Source organism: Pangasianodon hypophthalmus, chromosome 12, assembly GCF_027358585.1.
Source record: "Pangasianodon hypophthalmus isolate fPanHyp1 chromosome 12, fPanHyp1.pri, whole genome shotgun sequence".
Classification (NCBI taxonomy): domain Eukaryota; kingdom Metazoa; phylum Chordata; class Actinopteri; order Siluriformes; family Pangasiidae; genus Pangasianodon; species Pangasianodon hypophthalmus.
The window spans coordinates 11,221,408-11,245,274 of NC_069721.1; the positions used below are offsets into that span (position 1 = coordinate 11,221,408).

The window sequence follows — 23,867 nt, forward strand, 5'->3', positions numbered from 1 at the left end:
AATGTAAAATAAATACCACAGACCCCCTCAGTACAGATTTATTTTATGAACATAATCCAACTATTCAAATCTTAGGCTTATTATTCAGATATATACAGTACTATTTTGGCTATTCACTGTAGCCAAAGATTCCTGAACTTTCCACTGACAGAACACATTAGGTTTATTGAGGTTTGGTTTAAACCCTTTGCATTCAAGTGACCAGTCATACAGGCTAATAACTACAAGAACTCAATAATAAATATATTATAACTTTGATAATAACGGGTTGTAATTTTCACTGCTGTAACAAAATAAATAAATAAAAATAAAAAATAAAAATCTCTGACCCCTGGGGTACCCACCCCCAACTTAGAGAACCACAGCCCTAAAACTCAAACTTGACCTTTAGCCCTGCATGAGATCAGGCACCTTGCTTGTGGGAAAAAAAATCTTTATTTCTGGGTTTCAAGACATTTTCTTGACTTATAGACAACCAACATAATATTGACCAGGGCGCCATGTTGTCAAAAAAGTATTTGAAATACAAACTAAAACTTACCAACAATAATAATTCAGAAGTACAACAGTATCATTGCATTAATATTTTATCTAACAATTAGCTAAAGTGGAGGTCATGTTAGCGTCGTGCGCTGCCAGATTTGCCTGTTTTCAAACTGGCCTCTAACAAGGAATACGAGCAAAATGTGGAAACGGGTTTGTTTAATATTTACGAGTGGGTCAGGGGTTAGTACGTGTGTCTTTTGATGGTCTGAGGCCGACTCCCCCTCCTCTTCCTCCTCCTCCTCCTCCTCCGCTCGCACAAATTTATAAAGAACAAAAATCGCGCTGGGGAGGGGGTTGATACGCTGAAGCTGAAATCGAGAGGCGAACCCAGGAAAGAGGAGTATTTTGTACACGGGACTTTCCCCTCCTTCGTCCCTAAAAAGGAGGGGGAAAAGTCGAATTTTGAAGGAGAAGAAAAAGACGAGGCTTGTTAATAGGCGACGACGCCTATTTTTGTGGATATATATATTTTTATTTCGTAAAAATATGGCTGAGAACGTTCTGGAGTCTGGCCCGCCTTCAGCCAAGAGGCCTAAACTATCCTCTCCGGCACTTTCTGCCTCAGCCAGCGATGGAAACGGTAAATATTTTTTTATTTTTATCTTGCAAATAACTAAAGACAGGATTATTTTGGAAGTCTAACCCCTGTATTACCCATTTTTGCCTGTGTGTGAATTGTCATTTTGGCCAGAAGCGTGTGATGATGTTCTGTTTTTTGGCGTAGCTAGCAAAACGCAGCTAGTTTGCGAGCTAACGACGTAGAACCGTACGGGACTAGCTTAGCGTTAGCCTAGCTTGTCATTCTAGTTTTGCGCGAATTAGGGTTAGCCATTGGGTGCTAAGGTGGCTAGCTTAGCTAATTAGTTAGCAACAACATTAGCTTGCAGCTTGGTTCGTAGCTAAGTTAGGGAGTGCTGTTTCACAGATTTTGCACGAACGGATCACAACATTGTAACCAGATGCCAAAGCTGTAGCTTAGTGGTTGATAGAATCCATTTTTATTTGTATGGTGCCGAACTAAACAACACACAGCAGGCGTAAAGGTCTCATTTAGAGAGGAATAGACATCAGCTAGCTCCAAACAAACACGCTTACCGTCACTTTAATTACATTCTGTTAGTTTGTCAGGGAGAATACTTAGTTCGGCTAAAATGTGTTGACTTAATGAAACAATTATCTGTAAGTTATATTCGTAGATATCTGTCTTGATTATAACATTCATTTGTCTGGTTGAAGATTATATAACGAAACATTACTTAGTTTTTGTTGTGAAGTTTCATATTTGAACGCCCCACGGACGGAGCTAACTGGCTACATCAAAGCTCATCTCTTGTTGGCGAACAATCGACAAAGATCAACCCTCATTAGCCTGGTTAGCTAACGCTAGCGAGTTTGTTTTCCAAACAACGTAAAAACTTACAGAAATAATGTGAAACTGAAGTCGGGTTGAAGAGACCAATCTTAGTTTAGGATTCTAGTATCTGTTTAACCATCAACTTCTGGGATTGTTTGTGGTATTTTGTTCGTTTTGCGATGCTGAGATGTGATTAACTAAAGGTGTTGCTAATATTGTTAGCTGGTCAGCTAGCTGGTGTGAACACCGTGTATAGCTATAAATGCCGCAGCTTCAGGCCCAGTTGTTAGAACTCCGACTCCTCTTGGCATTGTTAGCTAGTTGGCTAACTGGTTTTGGCGTCGTCTCTTGAAACACGACAGACTTCGGTTTATTAACATGTTAAGTAGGAAATAAGCACACTTCGCGACTATTCATAATGATATAAGTCGCACTGGCTATGATACACCAGTTTGACTGACCAGCAAAGCCAGTCCAACTAGCTAGTTGTTGCAAATACGCGATTGTGTTCGGTCATTTTTTTCCTTTCCCATCTGCATCTGTTTCTATTGTTCAGCCCTAACGCTACTTAATGGACCTGTGGACTTAGGAGGGGGGCACAAGATTTTAGTATTGCACATATACTGGTCTATTTAGGGAAAAAAAACCCTGAACAAATGGTGGCTATAAGTTAAAGTTTAGATCTTGCTCGTCAAGTGGTTACAACGTTGCATCCCAGTGTGGCACTTGCTGAACTCGTTCAGATGTTTTTCTCTAATTTTTTTTTTAAACATTTTTTTTTACACCTCCTCTTACATATGTTGGTGATTTCTTAACAGCCCGCGAATTATTTACTATCTTCTTATCGAATAACATTGTAAATTGATTAAAACATTTCGAGGACACATTCAGTGTGCAACTAAACACACAGCCTGTATTTCTGAACGATTTGTCTGTCGCTGTCAAAAGCTCCTCTGACATGATTTTATTCATTTTTATAAAACTATTTTGATTCTTGTTAATGTGCACAAGACATGAATACTGTCTGGAGATGCTAGGACCAGTAGCACATGTAAAAGAAAACATTTTACATTCTCTCTCTCCAAAGACATGATTGCATTTATAAAATCAGTGTGGTTTCATTTTCATTAAGCAGCTCATTAAGATAGTAGAATTTGTAGTAGAAAAAGACTAAGAGAGCCCCTCATAAATAAAATACAAAACTGGCTAAAATATCATGGTCATTCTTTTGAATAACCTCAGAGGTCCATTACTGGTTAAAGGTGACTTTAGTAAATCACAGTGGTGGCCAGTGTGTTAAATTCTCAAAGTGGGTTGATGAAAAAATGTAAAAAATCTTTTCGTCTTAGCAGTGTGTGTGTGTTTATGTGCAACCAACTTCTTGCTTTGACTTTATGACTTGGTCTGTTTTTGGCACTCTTTCAGACTACAGCTCGCACTGATCAGAGATATGTGACTGACCTTGTCTGTGCGTTTGGCTACTGATGTTAACAGTATATGTTTATTTGTTTGTAATAACTCCACGCAAAAGCTAGGAGAGATGAATCGGGAGAAATTTAATACACACATGCATTAATACTGCTGATGTAAACAAACAAATTGGTCATAGACTTAGCTATGTATAACAATAATGATTGTACACTTTTTAAATTTTTTTTTTTTTTTATAAATTTGGTAGACTTTGGCTCACTCTTTGACCTGGAGCATGACCTGCCAGATGAGCTTATCAGTTCCTCTGAGCAAGCTCTGGCGAATGGAGGGGACCTTGGGCAGCTCCACACAAGCCTGGGTGGAGGTGGAGCAGCAGTCAGTGGGCTCGGAGGGGTCGGCAGTGCTGGCCAAGATGCAGCTGCCAAGCACAAACAACTCTCTGAGCTGCTCCGATCAGGAGCGCCACCTGTAGCAGCGCAACAGCAGCAAGGAAGCAGTCCAGCTGGGGCACCTATGGGGCTTATGGGGAGCATGAAGGCATCTCCAGGGCCCCAGAACATGGTGCCTCAGGGACAGCAGCACATCTCCCCTCAGCAGGCCAGCCTGTTTCAGCAGCAACAGATGGTGGGTAACATGAACAGAACTATGATTGTACCTCAGAAAGGTAATGGTCAGCAGCAGCCAGGGGCCCCTACACCTCAGCAGCAAGGCATGATGGGAGGACAGATGATGAATGGCACACCTAGAATGAGCTACCCCAATCCAGGCATGGGCAGTAATAGTAACCTCCTGGCTGAGACCCTCCAGCAGCAGGCAGCAGGAGGCCAAGGTGGACTGAGAGCACAGCAGCCTGGAACATTAAACAAGGTAGGCTAGTCTTGGAGTTACAACAGTCCTGTTTACCTTTTCCAGGAGTCCTTTTAAAAAAGCATAGCAACCAGTTTGTACACACTGAACATTAAATACATTTAATAATTATATGCTACAGTAGGTTGCTGGGTAAGCCATGTATATTTGGGTATGGATCTGTTTGGTACTTAATTTCATGAACCAAAGTTCTTGACAGTTCTGTTGTATTAGTTGTACGAAATGAAATACATTAATTTTGATTAAGCATAGGGAATGTTTGTTAAATGTATTTATTAATGTATAAAAATGTTGTCGCTGCTGGGTGTGCACAAGCCCAGTGAAATGCACTTCCAGGTTTTATTGCATCAAAATACATTAACGCCTGGAATTGGAGATACAGAGATAACGGGTTTATTAAAATGGAATGAGTCCGGTCTAGGAAATTGCCACCTCCTAAATATATGTTTGGTGCTCTAACTATTGAATGATAATCCCCATCTCTGTCTGTCTTACCTCTTTCTTTTATATTCTTATGTTTCCATTCTCCATCCTGTGACTCCAGATGGGGATGATGGGAGGTGCAGGCACCTATGGAGGCCCCTATAATCCAAATGCAGGTCAGAGTCTGAGTGGTGGAGGGCTTGCCCCGCAGCTCATGAACAAACCAGGTTTACCCAACAGCTTGGCCCAGTTCAGCATGGACAAAAAAACCCAGCCTATGCCAGGCATGCCGTCCATGGTGAGTAGATAGATTTGATGTAATTTAAATGGATTCCACTAATTTTTTCATATCAAAGGAGTTGTATTTCATACGGCATTTTCCACAAATCTGACCTCATTTCCTCTACTTGGCCTGCTGTGGTGCTTCTGACAAATGGCAGTGATAACTGGAAAAGCCTTGTTCTTTGTCATAATTAAAATTTTAATTAAACATCAATACATAAGCATATGACCGATGGTGTCTTTGTATCTGTCTTGCAACATATGGACATGAATACAAACTAAAACTTTAATAGGTACATAAACTTTGTTAATATTAGAAAAAAAACAACAAAAAAAACATCTCCAAGCATATTTATTTCCCGCTGTCTCTTTCTCAGGCTCCCCAGCAGTCAACAGCTGGCGGTGCTGGAGGGGCAGCAGGGATGGTACCTAATGCCCCGGGAGGGCTGGGTCCATCATCAGCCGCGTCAGTAGGAGCAGGAGTTCCTCCAACAGCTGACCCAGAAAAGCGCAAACTCATACAACAGCAGCTGGTTCTCCTGCTCCATGCCCACAAATGCCAGCGGCGGGAGCAGGCTAATGGGGAGATACGCCAGTGCAACCTGCCCCACTGTCGCACTATGAAGAATGTCCTCAACCACATGACACACTGCCAGGCTGGCAAATCCTGCCAGGGTAGGTTGAACGAAGGCTATGCATGAATTTTGAGTGTGCTTGTATGTACAAAGTAGGCTTGTGGAATATGGATTTTTCAGTTTGAAAAATAAACAATTTAATTGCCCAGAACCAATGGCTTAAAAAAAGACAAACAAGCATGTCCAAATTCAAACCATTTCAGGTTTAAAGAGAATAGGGGAGGGAGTGTTAATATTACCAGTTATGCAGGCAGAACTGTTTGCTGGCAGTGGTAATAACAAAAATTCAGCTGGAATGTGGATTCTGCAGTGACATGCAGTAAAACATAATAAAGTAACATAACAGTACATTATCAGTATAATCTTTCATAGTTGTCCTTTAATCACCACCATTAACATTATTTGTAAAGGGTTAGAGCTGACACTGTTGTATTTCTGTTTAATCTTTTAAGTTCAAAATTTTCATCCTTTTATTTTATTTATTTATCTAAAAATGTTTTCGTGCCTTTGGCCAAAAACTGAAAGTGCAGGTTTTTTGTGCAGTTCTTATTAAATATAGTTAAGTGATGTTAAATATATTCTTGTCTAAGTTTGGCCAAGCCAAACATACAGTGATACATAATGTTGAAAAACACCATTTTATTTTTTTTTATATATTTTTCATCCATCATTTTGAATTTTTTTTTTGACTGGTTGGAGTGCATGTGACTCACGGGTTGATGACACACTTTTTCCCTCCATGTGCACAGGCACAGCTGTATTAATTAATTAATTAGATGTTGTAAACTTGATTATTGGGCCTAAATCCAGCTGGCTTTATTATGTTTTTTTGAAATTGGATATTTCAGGTAAGTGCTGTTTGTGTCCACTTAAATAGTCAGATAATTGCCAAAATTCAACAGTAATCAGATTATTAGGATGCACGTAAATGCAATCTGTGTTCAACACTGATTATATTCAGTGACTAATATTTCTTTTAGTTGTTGCATATGTGGGGAACAAGTGATCCCATAGTTTTTCACCCTTTATACATAATTAAACCAAACATTTGTCACTCTAATTTCCAGTGGCACACTGTGCCTCATCACGCCAGATAATCTCCCATTGGAAGAACTGTACACGGCATGACTGCCCTGTGTGTTTGCCACTGAAGAATGCAGGAGATAAGAGGAATCAACAGTGTGAGTGTGTGTATCATTTCACCAGATGCTGCTTCTTTGTCTGTGTGCTAGGTGACTGGTATGATGTACATTGTTTTGGACATTAGACATATTGGACATCCTACACCACATTACTTAATTTGGAATTTGCTTAAAATCTGTGAATGCGTAACAGTCTCTATGTGTGATTAAATATTTCTAATACAATTTTTGCCATCCAGTTTAATCAAACCATCTACCCATATCTCCCCCAACCACAGCCCTACTAAGTACTGCTAACGTGGGCTTAGGCACCACTTTGAGTACCGCACCAGGTGGCCCACACAATGCTCCCAATCTTAACACTCCAGGTCAGATAGACCCCAGCTCCATTGAGAGAGCTTATGCAGCTCTGGGACTCACCTACCAGGGTAACCAGGCACCCTCACAGCCTGCCCAACAAACACCTAGGCCACTCAACGCTATGGGTAAGTGTACATAACTAATACTGTAAGTTGATTTGCTTTAAAAATTTCTTACACAGTGGTTTACTGTTACTAAGATGTTTGGCTTATTAACGGCTAAATTAATTGCATGTGAGGTGAATCATATGCTGCATTTGCTTTACCAGGTGGGAACCCAATGGGTGTGAATGGGGCTGTTGGTGTCCAACCACAGAGTCAACCATCTAACCTTCTTCAAGATCCTATGCTGCATGTCAACATGAATGCTCCAAAGTAAGCAAAGAGAGCAGGTTCTCTGTCTCATAATTCTGGAAACCTGTGACTTGAAATTCCCCAACATTCTACTAAATCTTTTGACATGCATGTATAAAGACATTGTTCCATCCCTCTTTCTTTTAGTCTGTTGAGTGATAGTAGTGGTGTGGGCAATATAGGCTCACTGCCTGTGGCCACTCCAGCTGCTGGTCCTGGCATGAGAAAGAGCTGGCATGAGGACATCACCCAGGATCTACGCAACCATCTCGTCCACAAACTGTATGTATTTCTTCATAATTATGTAAATGTTGTTTGATGTTGGTGTGGACAAATCATTAATTATTTAGCTAGCCCTCCAGGCAAGTGAAAGTGACAGGGCTAATGGTCACATAATGTAATAATGTATGGTGAGTGTTAGTTAGCTAAGTTTAATAATCCATGCTAAGGGAAATTAACAATGACGACTTTATAAGTTCTTCTAAAACGATTTCTGATAAATAACATTGTGTTTGTGCCCTTGACAAAAAGTCAGCAAGTTGTTTCTGCTTGTCTTGAAACAGCGTCCAGGCCATCTTCCCTACCCCGGATCCAGCTGCGCTGAAGGACCGACGCATGGAGAATCTAGTGGCTTATGCTCGTAAAGTAGAGGGGGACATGTATGAATCTGCAAACAGCAGGGTAACAATTCCTCCATCAGCTATGTCTACTGTGTTGTCTGGTGTTTTGTTTTATTTTATTTTATTTTTTTAAAGGCTTGGTTTTCTCTTGAAACGGGTTTTTTTTTTTTTTTTTTTATAAATTTAATCCACCCTGTAGGCAGAGTATTACCACTTGCTAGCAGAGAAGATCTACAAGATACAGAAGGAACTGGAGGAGAAGCGGCGGATGAGATTGCAGAAACAGGGTATGATGCCCACTCAGCCTGTAATGTCTCCTGCTGGGATGCAGCAGGGACCCCCTGGCATGGGGCAGCAAGGACCACCGACAGGGCTGCCCCCAAGTGAGTAGGCTAGTAGTGCTTGTTTTCAGAAGGCAAAGTGCATGAATGGCTTGCAGTTTGCAGTATGCACATAGAGTTTATGAGGGGAGCAATAAGGTTCCAATGCTGAGATTTCATTAGTTTGCACTTTTTAATTGTCATGATGAAGCCTAATCAATTCTTAGTTCTCTCTGCAGATGGCCCTCTATCTGATCCATCAATGGTGCGGCCCGCTGGACCAAACCAGATCGGTAACAGGATGCAGAACCCTGCTGGTCTGTGCATTAGATGCTAAGTGTTGCCACAGTTTTTCTTCTCAGTACTTAATGTTAAAACTATAAATACAAATTCACTCATTTAAATGCTTCTCTTTGGGATAGGAATGAATCAAATGCCATTTAATCAAATGCCCATGGGTCAGAGATCCACTCCTCCTCTTCCACTTGGTACGCCCCTCAATCAGGTGAGTAAAGTGATGGACCCAGCTGCCTGTACTAGGTTTCAAGACACAGATAAGTCTGTTCCAGAACTATGCTTAATGCACATGGCAGTAGGAATTGTCCATGAAAGCCCTTTAAGTCTCTAATGTCCAGAAACTAAAGGTAGTCTTGAGCATGTTGAATGCTTATAACTCTTTCACACATGCACTTTTTTTTTTAATTCAGTTTTTCTTCCATTTTGTAGTCATTGCTAATTCCTACTTACTAGCAATTTTTAGTGGCAATGGACACAGGAGAGAATATCATCTTTCCCACTTGGAAAGCAAAGCTGATTGTTCTCTCTTAGACTCTCAGTTGTGAAGGGCATTGTTGGGATTCAAACTTGCTATATTGAAGATGAGGGGAATGCTTTTCTTTGGCATCACTGGGGGTCTTGCATGCACTTTTACACTGAGGCTTAACTGTAGTAATTCAGTAAAGGGTTAAATGCAAGTTGTGGAAAAACTGATGTGGAAATCAACCAGGATGAGAACTAGAGCAGTTTTGGAAATATTATCATGTATGTTCATATGCGAACTTCAACTCGTGCGGTCAACTTTTGGGGTCGGTCATTTGAAAAGTAACACGGAGAAGTGAAAGCCCAACGTCAATGAAGAAGAACGAAAGAAATGTTTAGAAATCTGAGTGAGAAATGGGAATAGTAGCTGATGCTAATCACGATGAGGACTAAATACATGAATGGCAGTATCCTGTGGAACGTCATTTATAAGTGAATCACCAGCAGTGCTTGGGTGAGGGTCAGGGGACCAAAGGGGTGGGATGGAATTATGTCCTAGTATGTTATATGCACTCTCGTAGCACTTTATTGGGAACACTATACTAATACTGGGTAGGACCTCCCTCTCAAAACAGCTTCAATTTTTCATGCCATGGATGCCACAAGATGTTGGTAACATTCCTTTGAGATTCTGGTCCAGGTTGACATGCTTTTTTTTCCTTTATTGCACCATTCTGAGTAAACTCTAGAGGCTGTTATGCATGAAAATCCCAAGAGGTCAGCAGTTATAGAAATACTTAAACCAGCCTGTCTGGCACCAGCAGCCATGCCACAGTCAGAATCACTGAGCTCACATATTTCCACATTCTGATGGTTGATGTGAACATTACCTGAAGCTGCTAGCCTGTATCTGTATGATTTTTATGCATTGCACTGCTGCTACACAATTGGCTGATTAAATAATTGCATGAATAAGTAGGTGTGCAGGTGTTCCTAATAAAGTGCTCAGTGAGTGTATTTACATATATTGTTAACAGATGTTTGACCAACAGATCAGATGTATATTAAAAATAATAAAGACTAGGACTATTTTGATTAGTCATACTCTATCACCTGCATCAGCTTGACTGTGTTAGGGATGGACCACCTAACCCTTAGACCTCTGTGATCTCTAATTCGCCTGTCAGTTCACCTATCAGTTAGACTTCTGAAACTTGCACTGCCGCTTTTATCATGATAAATATATCATTAGTTCCTCTTTTTGTTTTGTGTATTGCATTTGTAGTTTAACAAAGGTAATATTGCTGTTATATTAAATTATGGTATATTATTGGGATTGTTATTTTTGCATGTACTTATGCACACATTTATTTACCATTTATTAAACATACCTTTTTCCATAAATTGTGGGCCTTTTCTCTAATTGTACTTTAGAGCTGCCTTTAAAACTGAAATCATACTGGCCTCCAACGCTGATAGTCTAGGTAAAATTCTAAATATACCAGTATCACAGCATGAAATCATGGCCCTCCTGCAAGAGTAAAAACCCTAATGGATACGAAGCTACTTAAGAACTACCTTTTATCAGTAACTTTTTGTATTTTCAGTTATTGCTGCTTGCAATACAATCCAGTGTTGGTGTAATTTTTTTGGTGAACTGGACACAGGTTTTTATTATTTTTTTTAATTTAAAAAAAAAAAAAAAAAAACAGAAAAAGACATTTGGATATATTGGTTAATGCTTAATATAACACATTTCTGTTTTTTGACATTTCATACCATGTGATGGCTTAAGTATTTATTTTTTAGACCTCAAACTGTCATTGGGTGGACTTTTGAACTTTAAGATGTAATATTTAATTATATGGGGACTGTCTGCTTGCCAGCCTAAAATATGTTCACAGACTTGTGCATGATGTTTGTGTTCATTTTTCAATGTTTCAGATGCCTATGGGGTCTACAAGGATGGCACCAACTAATGTTGCACAAATGCAGAATCAGTATCTACCATCCGGCCAGTTTCAGGGTCCAAGCCCAATGCTTGGTACTGGGCCGGTTGGTATGGCACAGCCTGGCCCTCAGGGTGGCATGGCCCAGGTAAGAGAGGAAATTCCCATTTAGCACTGTTTGTCAAACACCTGCAAACACTGCAGTTTTTTGAGCTGGAACAGCCACAGCATGTAGAGTTTTGATGAAATCTGCATTAGACATTCTCACAACCTCTATTAATGAATCAAGTACTTGATGCTTTCCTTCATTAATAATTTAGCACTGACATTCAGCTATACTCATGCACATACAGACAGTAAGGCTCCTCTGTGTCTGGGCATTTTATGGTAGTACTGCATTTATACACCTTTCATTGAGGGCTTTATTATAAATGCCTTCTAAATGCGTCTGTGTGTTTGTGTTTTAGCATGCTCCAATTCCGACACCACCGTCTCTGCCAGCCAGTAGTCCTTTAGCCCAGCCTGCCTCTGTTGGGGGAGTGGGTAGTGGGGTGTCAGTGGGCTCCTTAGGCCCCAACAATGTGGTCGGAGTGCCTCCGTCATCCACTCCCTCTCAGTCCATCAGCCTTTCGCACTGTCCAGCTGTCCGACAGAGCTCTCCCTCTCCAGCACGCAGCCGCACACCCACTCCACACCTCACACCACCTCCAAGCCTACAAGGTTCACAGACTCCACAGCCTCACACCCCCAGTTTGCCACACTTAAATCTGGGTGCCAGTCAGCAGCAGCTACCTCAGCCTGCTAACACTGACAAAGCTATGCAACTACAGCAGCCATTAGGAGGGGCTCCCTCAACACCAAACGCTGCACTTGCGCCTCAGCATCCACCCACTCCAGTGAGTTTTTCTACTCTGCCACCTGGTAGTGTATGAAACAAGTTGATGTCAGTGAAGGACTACTATTATTTGCAGCTGTTTTGTCATGGTGTTGTCAGTTCTGCATTTCTAATGATCAGCATCTCATTTTGTCTCTTCTTTTACATATCAGCTGTCTCAGAAGGGCTCTCTGCCAGTAGATGGGCAGGCTGCTACTCCTGCTTCTGTAAGCAGTGCCGAGGCATCCTCCCAGCAGGTACCCTCAGATGTTACTGCCACCCTTGAGCCCAAGGTGGAGGATGAGGAGGAAGAGGTAGATGAGGAAGAGTCAATGACGGGACGAAGAACTGGAAAGAAAGGAGATGTAAAGGCTGAGGAAAAGCATGAGGTAAAGCTCAGAGTGAAATCTTGTGAGCAGAAAGAGAATGGCTTAATGCACTTAAATTCAACCTTCCTATGCAGCTAGTATAAGAGGTTGTTTGCTCTTTCCGTAGATAAAGAAGGAAGAGCCATCAAGTGAGGGATGTAAAAGTATTCCCATGGAAACATCTATGGCAGCAGGGGAGGACAAAAAGCCTGAACTGAAGACTGAGCCTAAAGAAGATGATGTTGGTTCAGGCACCCCCGGCACCCCAGCTGGAATACCTAATAAAAAGAAACGTGAGAACATTTTCCACAGGGAAATTTACATACAGGATATACCCAAATGCATTAATGTAGAATTTTATGGCTTGATGTAACCACCCACAATAGTATTTTTTCTGATTGCATGAACATTTTGCATGAAATGCATTAAAAATCCTTGTTTGTTCTAAACCCTCTTTGTCGGACCAGTCTTCAAGCCTGAGGAGTTGAGACAGGCCCTAATGCCCACACTGGAGTCTCTCTATCGTCAGGACCCGGAGTCTCTTCCTTTCCGCCAGCCTGTGGATCCATCACTCCTGGGAATACCTGTATGTGTCCTTCACAACTCATGAACACCAATTAGATTTTCTTGTTCTAAGTGATTTAAGTGATCAACTATTAATTTGATTATTTGTGCAGTTATGAATTTGTGAGATGATCTCTAACAAATTCACATATTTATTCATCTATAATAATTGTGTGAGCCCAAGAGTAATATTGTAATTAATGAATGTGTAATTTTGTTTCTTTTATTTATTTTTCCTCAGGATTATTTTGACATAGTAAAGAATCCTATGGACTTGTCTACTATAAAACGCAAACTTGATACAGGCCAGTATCAGGAGCCATGGCAGTATGTGGATGACATCTGGCTCATGTTCAACAATGCCTGGCTCTACAACCGCAAGACTTCACGGGTATACAAGTACTGCTCCAAACTGGCCGAGGTGTTTGAGCAAGAGATAGACCCTGTCATGCAGAGCCTTGGTTATTGCTGTGGGAGAAAGGTAAGTGTCTGCTCAGAGGTAGGCTCATAAACTGAAGTGATAGACAGGTTTTTATTACTGGAATCTAAACCTACCGTTATCTCCATGATGCATTTCATAGTGCATCACTACTTCATAGTGCTGGGTGATAAAAGGATCTTGATTTGTATCGAGGTTAACTTTTCCTTAATAACATGATAAGCTTAGGATATTCAATTGTGATAAACTTTTGTTTCAGCTTTCCTGTGCCAATACAACAGTTTTGATGTAAAGCACTCAGAAACCAAGAAGAGCTCATGCTGCTAAGTCCCATTTGCTCTGTTCATTTTGTCTGTAGCAACAGCTGTTGGCTGTAATTACAAAAGCCTTCTGTAATAATGTGACCGCAGACAGTGGGACACTAAAATGAGCATGAACACTTTGCTATGCAGCTACAGGTTGCAAAATCATGGCGTCTTTGTCGATTACGATTTATTTTAAATGAAGTGCACAGTGTATAAAAAGTGTGGTTATGTGATTTCATTGGGTTTCTGTGGAAATTATTGAGGAGTGGACGCAACACGGCTACATGTTAGGCCTGAAGCCATACACTGGAAGTGTATGGGCATTTATTCTGTATTAATGTACTTAAGTAGCTAAATAGCTCACCGTAAGTTTTTGCATTACTTCAGCTCCCACATTTTAGCTTAATCACTTTAGGTTTCTGGGTAACCAAAACATTGAACTGGGCAAGTGCACTGGAGCACTGACTTGCCCAGTGGACCAGGTAATGAAAAGTCTGTATCATAGTAAATATTGAGATGAGTAAATATAGAAAAATTTACTGTAACATTTTTGACCATATCACCCATCCTTGACTTCAGACACCACTAAAGTTTGCATTTGCTTTAACTACAGATTAATTAATTGTCATGCAAGATTTGCTTATTGTAATGTTCCACGTTTTTTTGTGTCTTTTCATCTTCTTTCATAGCGGGAATTCTCCCCTCAAACTCTGTGCTGCTATGGCAAGCAGCTTTGCACTATACCACGAGATGCTGCTTACTTTAGTTACCAGAACAGGTAAGGGACACAGAGTGGATAGCTGCCATACATGCACAAATATAATATGGAGTTCTATAATTATATTATATATTATTATTATTATTATAACAATATCATGATCAAAAATTGCCAAACCTAGTTACTAGGTGTGTGATGATACAAATAAATTTGCTGCAATTTCGATACGGTGGTGTCTCGATACGAAATGTTTTCGATACAGGGAAAAAATAAGCTTTGCCTGAATACATGCCTTAGCTTTTCATTTAAAACATTCAGTATTATAAAAGCACAATAATTTAAACTTTATAAAGGGTTTGTGTGATTGATTCAGATTCTTATGTTCCCTTTCTGCAGTTAGCTATCCATGCTGTTTGTCACCTTGTACTGTAGTCCTAGATGTGTGGCGCAATTGCTGCAGTTGAATGTAGCCCGGGTTGAACCAGTGGGGAAAAGCCTACCTGAATGCAGCAGAGTATACGCATGTGCAATTGTGCTTATGTCTTGTTTTACAGACAGACATAGAAGGAATGATATCGACATGTGGTATTAATGCCGGTGTACTGTACACTTTTTTCGGCACTCTGTAATATTGTGGTCCACTACTCACTGGCCATTTGTGCCGTAATTTACCGGGAAGCCAAAATAGTATTATTAGTATTATCTAGTATGCTGGTGTATTTGCTCATTTGGAAAAAAAAAAAAAAAAGCCTGCTTGGAAGTTGTGGGGTGTTTTTTTTGATTATAGATAAAGAGGAAGCGCAGTGTGCAGTGCGCTGACGTATTGAATCGAGAGCCTCATATCGAGCAAAACAATATACTGTATTGCTACAGCCCTTCTAGCTAGGACATTTGATACTTAATGACCAAAATATGTCCTAGATGTGTTTAGCTATTCAAAATCCTTGACAAAAAGATTTAATGGTCAAACTATGGTTTAGTTTACCCAGTGGTGTATACAGACACTACCTATAGTGTTTCTTTGTTGTATATACACTGCCCTCCAGAATTATTGGCACCCAGTCATGAAAATGAGCAAACATTAATATATAAAAAGAATAACATGTATTAAGTGATATTTTGAACTTGCACAGCAGGCACACTGCGTTTGGGGAGGAAAATAATGTTTAAATAAAACTATACCCGGTTAAATTTTTTTCTACAAAGCCCTTTCTTCAAAATTATCAAGAATAAACTCTACAATTCTGCAAATGTGGACTTCAGGTGCTTTTTCCCACAGAACAATAATTCAATTGTTTTTGCTCATGTAATGAAGAGCCAATAATTCTGAAAGGCAATGTATATATTAATAGAAGAAACAGTTCACTAACAGAGCTGATCTGAAGGTGTAATTCACATGTATATTTGTGCCTCCTATGAGAAGAGACAGCCTTAAAATAACCTTTGGCTGACACTTTTCTTCTGCTGCGTGTGTATATGTTTAATGTGCTCATGTGTCTGTAAATACTTCCCCTCACCCCCGCCTCCCCTGCAGTTGATTATGCTCTTGTTTAGCTGTGATGGTTTACTCATTACACATACAAACGCTAATCTGTGCTTTGCTTTGGCTTTCTGCTTGTCTTGTCTGTTGTCTCCCTACCTATTTGTCCATTCCTACCGCTAATCTAATGTCCCGTGTTTTTATTTTCTCCTTTTTTGACACTTCCCTTTCTGTAATTCAACATGTGTCATGTCTGCCATTGCCTGCTTCATCTCATCACTCATCTCCATCATATCCCTTCCTCCTTAAAATCCCTGCTCAAAAACCGTGCATCATGATTGACTCCTCTGGCGACGACCCTGTTCTGCGCTCCTCATCTGTGCCTGCTTCCCCCTTGGCCTGCCCTGCCTTGCGCTGCACTGATTGGTGTCTGCCTCCTCATGGCCTTTCTGTGAATGGCTGTGGTGCTGGTGAATGGTGTAGTTCACCAAAATATGGACTTCTTGCTGACAGGTACCACTTCTGTGAGAAGTGTTTCAACGAGATCCAGGGTGAAAGCGTGTCCCTAGGGGATGACCCATCCCAGCCGCAGACGTGAGTTCTTCCTTACAGGCTTTTCTAACCTCATAAAGGATACCTTTTTATTTTTTGCCAGGTTAATGGTCTAATTAAAGACACATCAGTACTCTCTTCAGTTTTCTTGTCCAGACAATTTGAAGAAATTGTCATAGAGAAAAGTAAACTTTTCTAGCTGTTGAAGATTTGTCCTACTAAGTGTTAAAAACTGCTCATCCATGTTCCAGATCCATCAACAAGGACCAGTTTGAAAAGAAGAAGAATGACACACTTGACCCTGAGTTGTGAGTTTTCATCATCATTGTTGGCGTTGTTTTTTTTTTTTTTGAGTATTGCAGATACTAGTACTATATGCTATAATAATGCAGTCTTTTGGGCAATGTAATGCATGCTTTAAATTTTATGCAATCTGTGACTTGATTTGACATTTTCTCTTTGTAGATTTGTGGAATGTATGGACTGTGGGCGTAAAATGCATCAGATCTGTGTTCTGCACCATGACACTATTTGGCCTACAGGGTGAGTCTTTGTGATGATGAAAGTCATGATTTGGCTCATTTTGACATTGTATGTCAAGGATTTCTCATCTAACCAGTTTCTCCTCTCTGACTTTCAGCTTTGTTTGTAGCGAGTGTCTAAAAAAGTTGAACAAGACCCGCAAAGAGAATAAATATTCTGCTAAAAGTATGTTACGCTGCACTTTTTAAAGAATACTTATTAACAATGTGGTAGTCAGTAATAACATGCATCAGTAACATTTTTATCACATTCATGAATGTTCTTTTGCTCATATAGGGCTGCCCCAGACTAAACTGGGCAACTTCTTAGAAACTCGTGTTAATGACTTTCTGAAGCGCCAAAACCACCCAGAGTCTGGTGAAGTCACTATTCGTGTTGTCCATGTCTCTGACAAGGTGGTAGAAGTCAAACCAGGAATGAAGTCCAGGTGAGAGATGCTGGGATCTGAATAGATATGTAAGGTTGACATCAGTTTTATGATCATTGCCATTATTGTGGCTTGTTATCCTCTGTTCTTGCTGGAAATATGGTCATAAGGCAAAAGAAGCAGACAGGAAGATAAGATCAGAAACTGTGTCTGTTTTGAGTTCATTATTGCTGTAATCCATGTTAACTGCTGATTGTTGTTTTCCCCTTTTTCTCAGATTTGTGGACAGCGGTGAGATGCCAGAGTCCTTCCCATATAAATCAAAAGCTCTGTTTGCCTTTGAGGACATTGATGGTGCTGATGTCTGCTTTTTTGGCATGCATGTGCAGGAATACAGCTCAGATTGTCCACACCCTAATCAAAGGTAGGGCATATCTTTTTTTAAATAGTATTAGGCATGATATTAAACAGAAAAATTATTGCTCCTCATTCATCTAACAAATGTTTTCTTATACTGTTTTTGAATACATTAGATTAGCTGCACTTTTGTACAGTCTGATAATGCTGTTCTTCTTCCCTGACAGACGGGTATACATATCCTACTTGGACAGTGTTCACTTTTTTCAGCCACGTTGTTTAAGAACTGCAGTATACCATGAGATTCTTATTGGGTATCTGGAGTATGTAAAAAAATTAGGGTAAGATGTTTTCATTAGATGTCATGATGGAGTAGGAAATGTTAAAATATCTAATTTATGCCTGCATGTTTCCCACTAGCACCCTCCCCAACCTTGATTTTGTGCCTCTAATTTCAGGTTTACTACAGGCCACATTTGGGCCTGCCCTCCCAGTGAGGGAGATGACTACATCTTCCACTGTCACCCTGCAGACCAAAAGATACCCAAGCCTAAGCGACTACAGGAGTGGTACAAGAAGATGCTGGATAAAGCTGTGGCAGAACGCATTGTACATGACTATAAGGTAAAAATTGGTTTGTCGTGTGTATAAATTATCTCCTTTCACAATTATTTTTGGTTAAATGGTGCTTTGTGTGATATATATATATTTACAAAGACAAACACAGATTCAAGAAACACCAAGCCTATTTATTCCTTTGCAGGACATCTTTAAACAGGCGACAGAGGATCGTCTCACTAGTGCCAAAGAGCTGCCTTACTTTGAGGGTGACTTCTGGCCCAATGTGCTTGAAGAGAGCATTAAAGAGTTGGAACAGGAGGAAGAGGAGAGAAAACGGGAGGAGAACAGTACTTCCAGTGAAAGTGTAGATGTAAGTTGGAGCATCCACTTCACAATAGTTACATAAACCCTTGAGTCAATTTGACTGAATACCACCTTGCATCCTTTAGGCTACAAAGGGTGACAGCAAGAATGCCAAGAAAAAGAACAATAAAAAGACGAGCAAGAACAAGAGCAGTCTGAGCCGAGCCAACAAAAAGAAACCAGGGATGCCAAACGTGTCAAATGACCTATCACAAAAACTTTATGCCACCATGGAGAAGCATAAAGAGGTAGGACAGAGACAGATTCACGGTTTTAATTGGAGGGGGAAAGCTTGGTATTCTAATTTTTCTTTCTTTAAGGTATTCTTTGTCATCCGGTTGATGGCTGGGCCCAATTCCAATGCTTTACCACCAATCATGGACCCCGATCCATTAATGGCATGTGACCTGATGGATGGGCGAGATGCTTTCCTTACACTGGCGCGGGACAAACACCTGGAGTTTTCCTCATTGAGGCGATCTAAATGGAGTTCCATGTGTATGCTGGTAGAGCTGCACAACCAGAGCCAAGACCGATTTGTCTATACCTGTAATGAATGCAAACACCATGTTGAGACACGCTTCCACTGCACTGTTTGTGAGGTAAGGTATATTGAATTGACTTAAAATTTTCTGCATTTGGGGCAGAAACAGAGATGGGGAGTAAATTGTCATCTGTATACATGTTGGCTTATTTATGCTAATAACATTTAAAGGGAAAATATGTAATGTAGCAAGTAAAGTCCACAGTCTGCATTAAACTATGGTGCCGTTAATCTGTGGTCCGCTAAACTAACCGTGTTCTCTCATCACAGGATTATGACCTTTGCATCACTTGCTACAACACAAAGGGTCATGAGCACAAGATGGAGAAGCTGGGCCTGGGTCTGGATGATGAGAGCAACAGCCAAGCTGCAGCCTCCATGCAGAGTCCTGGTGACTCACGCCGTCTTAGCATTCAGCGTTGCATTCAGTCTCTAGTACATGCTTGCCAGTGCCGCAATGCCAACTGCTCACTTCCATCCTGTCAAAAGATGAAAAGAGTGGTCCAGCACACCAAGGGCTGCAAGCGTAAAACCAATGGTGGTTGCCCTATCTGCAAGCAGCTTATTGCTCTTTGCTGTTACCATGCTAAACACTGCCAAGAGAACAAATGTCCTGTACCTTTCTGCCTAAACATCAAGCAGAAACTGCGTCAACAGCAGCTCCAGCACCGGGTTCAGCAGGCTCAGATGCTTCGGAGAAGGGTGGCTAGCATGCAAAGAACAGGCCAACCACTAGTTGGTGGAAATGAAGGGTTGCCATCACCAAGCAACAATGGTACTACTGGCCCTGGGACACCCACACAAAGTACTCAACCTCCTGCCCTACAGCCACCCACTCAGCAATGTCCAACTCCTGTCCCCCAGCCTGGAGTTGCAGGAGGCCCTCAGCAGCAGCAGCAGCAACTTGCAGGAATGGTGCAGCATCATCAATTCCAGCAGCTACCTGCCGGTGGTGGGATGATGAACTCTCCACAGCAACAGATGGTTCAACAACACCAACAACAACAACCACCACCACCACCACAGCCACCCTCAGTACAGCAGCTTCAGCATCCAAACAGCCTCCCTCCATACGTGCAAAGACCTCCGGGTTCCTCTCCACTTTCTCAGTCTATGGGGAAACCTGGCATGGCCCCAGCCAGTCTGCCGCAGCAACAACAGTCAAACCCAGGTCAGTCAGCATTTCCCTCACAGCAGCCCTCAGGTCCTCCTGCTGCAGCCCTGGAAATGGCCTTGAAGATTCAGCGAGTGGCAGAGACTCAAAGGCAAATGGCTAAACAAAAAAGCCTGCAGATGAATCAAGGACCAGTTATGATGGCCCCACACACCCTGCACCAGGGCCCTCAGACTCAAAACCCAATGGGTCTGAACCATCCTGGAGCAGGGATGGTGGGGTCCCAGGGATTACAACCCCAGGCACAATCCACTGTAGCTAGGGCTCAAATGGAGCAACAGCAAGGTGTGGTAGGACCTGGCATGCAGCAACAAGGAGGGCCTCAGAACCAGCTTCCTCCTCAGGTGCAAATGCCACAAGCTCCACAGGCTGGGCCTCAGCTCCAGCCTCCACAGCAGCAGTGGGGAACCCCTGGGATACCTCCTCAGCAGCGACCGGTAATGTTGAGTCAAATGGGTCATGCAGGATTGGTTGCTGGGCAACAACCACAGCAGGTTTCGCAACAGCAGCCGCAGCTTCCCCAGCAACAGGGGCAACCAGGAGTGATGGGTATGATGGGTGGCCCAGGTGGTGCTACAAACCCAGGGACTGGCAATGGAGGTCTCCTCCAGAGTGCCTTGCAAGACCTTCTTAGAACTCTGCGTTCCCCTAGTTCCCCCCTTCAGCAGCAACAGGTCCTGAAAATATTGCGCTCAAATCCTCAGCTTATGGCAACATTTGTCAAGCAGCGTGTGCCGAAATACCTTGGAAGAGGTGGGCCTGGTGCTGGAGGTGCAGGCCCAGCAGGAATGGAGAGCCAGCAGCTAAATGTAAATACAGGGGGCAGTCAACCAAGTATGCACATGGGCCAAGGGACCGGGATGCCCCCCACCAACCCGCTTCAGCAGCAACAACAACTTCAACAGCGTTCCCTCCTGGGTGTGAATATGCAGCAGCAGCAAATGGCTTTGCAGCAGCAACATGGTGTTATACCTGGTCAAGGCTCAAACATGGCCAGTATGTCTCCCCAGTTCAAAGAATTCATGAGGAAACATTTGCAGCAGCAGCAGCAGATGGGAAACCTCAGTCAGCTTCAGCATCCCCAGTCACAACAGCAGCAAGGTTATCTTGGCCAGCCTGGGATGCCGCCTCAGCAGCCAGGTCAAGCTCAAGCTGGTGGACTTCCGCAGCAGCAGCAAGGAGGACCACAGGCTGGGCTGCAACAGAATTATTCAGGATCCATGTCTCAGCAGGTGGCAGCAGCTTTACAACAGAGGTTGCAACAGCAGCAGCAGAATGCCATGGGTGGGCTCCAAGGGAGTGATGGTAGTAGTTCCCTGCAGCAGCAGCAACTACAGGCCCCTCAAGGTGGTTCTCAGCCTCCTCAGGCCATTATTCAGCAAGCACTGCACCAAAGGCTCCTCCAGCAGCAACAGCAGCAGCAGCATCTAGGTGGTGGGTCTCCTGCTCAGCATAATAATCCCATGAGCCCTCAACAGCCAATGTCCCAGTCTCCGCATTTACAGGGCCAACAACTGTCCACTTCTCTTAGCAACCAGGTGCGGTCACCCCAGCCATCACCACGGCCCCAGTCTCTGCCACCGAACTCGAGTCCATCTCCTCGCATGCAACCCCAGCCTTCACCACACCGCATCTCTCCCCAAACCCAAACAGGCTCCCCACACCCTAGTCATCTTCCCCATGGCATGGTAGCACCTCCACCTCCTCAACAACCACAGCAGCCATCCCAACAGCAACAACAGGCTAATGCTTTGGACCAAGCCCCATTTGGGTCAGACCAGAATGCCATGCTTTCACAGCTCGGTGGAATGGGGCCCCTGCATGGGCAAGGAACTAATGACATGCTGGCCGGCAACAACCAAGACATGGGGACAAATATTAATCAAGCTCATTAGATTTAATGTAGCATTACAGTCCTCAAAACACTTAACAGGAATGGGTTGCAATTTTAAAATTTACTGTTGCTCTCATTATTAGTGTTGTTATTATTTAATATTTTTTGAAGTAAATGAAAAGACTACACCTTCCTATGGGAGATACTACATTAAATGAGCAAATTAATAAATTAAATGAATGGTAAATTATTGCTGTTAATATATGCATATATATTTTTAGCCAATTGTGTTCAAAGGGTTCTGGGTGAAAGGATGGGAATATTCTCCTTGGTATTTGACAAGTACTATTTTTGGGGATGACTGCCTTTTTATAAATATTTTTTTAAGATTTTAAATGCATAAAATTAAAGAGAAAAACGTGTTAACACAATAGATCTTTGTTGTTTTTCCTCCATTCACATCCAATATTGTGCCCATTTTTGAAAGTGTTAACTACCATCAGCAGTTACTGATTAACAATAAGAATTGTTAAATTTTATTTATTACCTTCATTTTTGTAGACAGCTTAAATCCCTACAGTGGCCCCTACTGGACAACTATTGGCATATTCTGTTTAAAGTGGCTGCAATTTGTCATGTGGGTTGTTAGCAGAGTCGAGCAAGAAAAGGATGGAGATATAATTTTTTTTTTTTTTTTTTTTTTTTTTTTTTATATATAAATAATCCTGTAAGGGGAATATTTTGGGCTTTATGTTTTGAGTGAAAATTGCAGTGTGTCCCTTTTTTCCGCTGATGGCAGATTGCATGGGATACTTTTGTCCTTCTATGCATGTCACGGTTTTCCCACTACCATAGACCCTTGTCCTTTGAATGTGTACTGCATTCTATCATTCTGTCTCTCTGTCTTTTTATAATTGGAATGGTACTAGAACTGCTGACACTACAGACATGCTATAATCATAGGACACAGTGCAGTAATTTCTACCATGAAGCTTAAACTCTGATGAGGGAACTTTGATTTCTCAAGGAAGTAATCTTAATGCGCTTTTGCCATCTCAATGACTCGATGTCCTCACTCCTCCTCTGTCCAGGAAGGAACTATTTTCTGACTCTTCCCCTTTTGATGCTCAGAACTTTGGGATTTCAATCATCTTTTTCCTACTGTGTAAAGAAATTCTGGACTTAAATACTTTTTATAATAAAATGTACATGGAACTGGACAGTCAAGTCATAGAATTCGCTATTTGTCTCCTTCTGATTTAAGCTCAAGGGAGTTGAGCCTTTAGGGCAGCTTGGAGCACGCAGGCTCAATATGAAGTTTTGCTATAAGATTTCATGGGTGGGATGTTTCAGACCAATACTAGCAGTTTTATGTGTAAACTAAAGTTTGGAAATTTTTTTTTTTTTTTTTTTTTTTTTTTTTTTTTTTTTTTTTACATATAAATAAGAAAATGATTGTGTACTAACAAGGCACTGCTGGTTCTCTTTGTCTTTATGTTGCACACAAACACACTGTGGAGGGCACCTACTGTCCATTTCAGATGGAAAAAGACTGGTTTAAAAAAAAAAAAAAAAAAAAAAAAGAATATGAAAGACAGCAACCCTATTCTAATTTCCTGTTTTCCCCACTTTTTCACAAGTTTAACTGGTAAAGTTAGCACGACATGACCTGAACAGTGGCAATATGGCGTGAGACTTATTTTATAAAATAAGAAAAATACTTGTCTTTTTTATATATATACATATATATAGATAGATATATTATTTAATTTAATTTTTGAAA

The 23,867-nt window shown here is 41.5% G+C and overlaps 1 protein-coding gene across 7 annotated transcripts; it reads left to right on the top strand.

Moving 5' to 3' along the window:
• Positions 1-804: 804 nt before the first annotated feature.
• ep300a (E1A binding protein p300 a) lies at positions 805-23,677 on the top strand. 7 transcript variants are annotated; one of them, XM_026914597.3, is made up of 31 exons: positions 805-1,126; positions 3,579-4,198; positions 4,743-4,919; positions 5,281-5,578; positions 6,606-6,725; positions 6,959-7,165; positions 7,309-7,414; positions 7,541-7,675; positions 7,957-8,074; positions 8,213-8,396; positions 8,561-8,650; positions 8,756-8,838; positions 11,037-11,189; positions 11,509-11,937; positions 12,089-12,304; positions 12,411-12,576; positions 12,751-12,869; positions 13,089-13,328; positions 14,281-14,369; positions 16,273-16,383; positions 16,593-16,649; positions 16,807-16,884; positions 16,982-17,049; positions 17,161-17,311; positions 17,529-17,675; positions 17,836-17,949; positions 18,067-18,232; positions 18,372-18,539; positions 18,619-18,780; positions 18,853-19,134; positions 19,347-23,677. In XM_026914597.3, exons 1-31 carry the CDS (start codon positions 1,033-1,035, stop codon positions 22,143-22,145), a joined length of 7,947 nt encoding a protein of 2,648 aa, XP_026770398.3. In that variant the 5' UTR covers positions 805-1,032; the 3' UTR covers positions 22,146-23,677. The 7 variants fall into 7 exon arrangements, with proteins under 7 accessions (XP_026770398.3, XP_026770402.3, XP_026770400.3 ...); XM_026914601.3 differs by having other exon boundaries at positions 806-1,126; positions 16,303-16,383; XM_026914599.3 differs by having other exon boundaries at positions 806-1,126; positions 8,573-8,650.
• Positions 23,678-23,867: the final 190 nt, after the last annotated feature.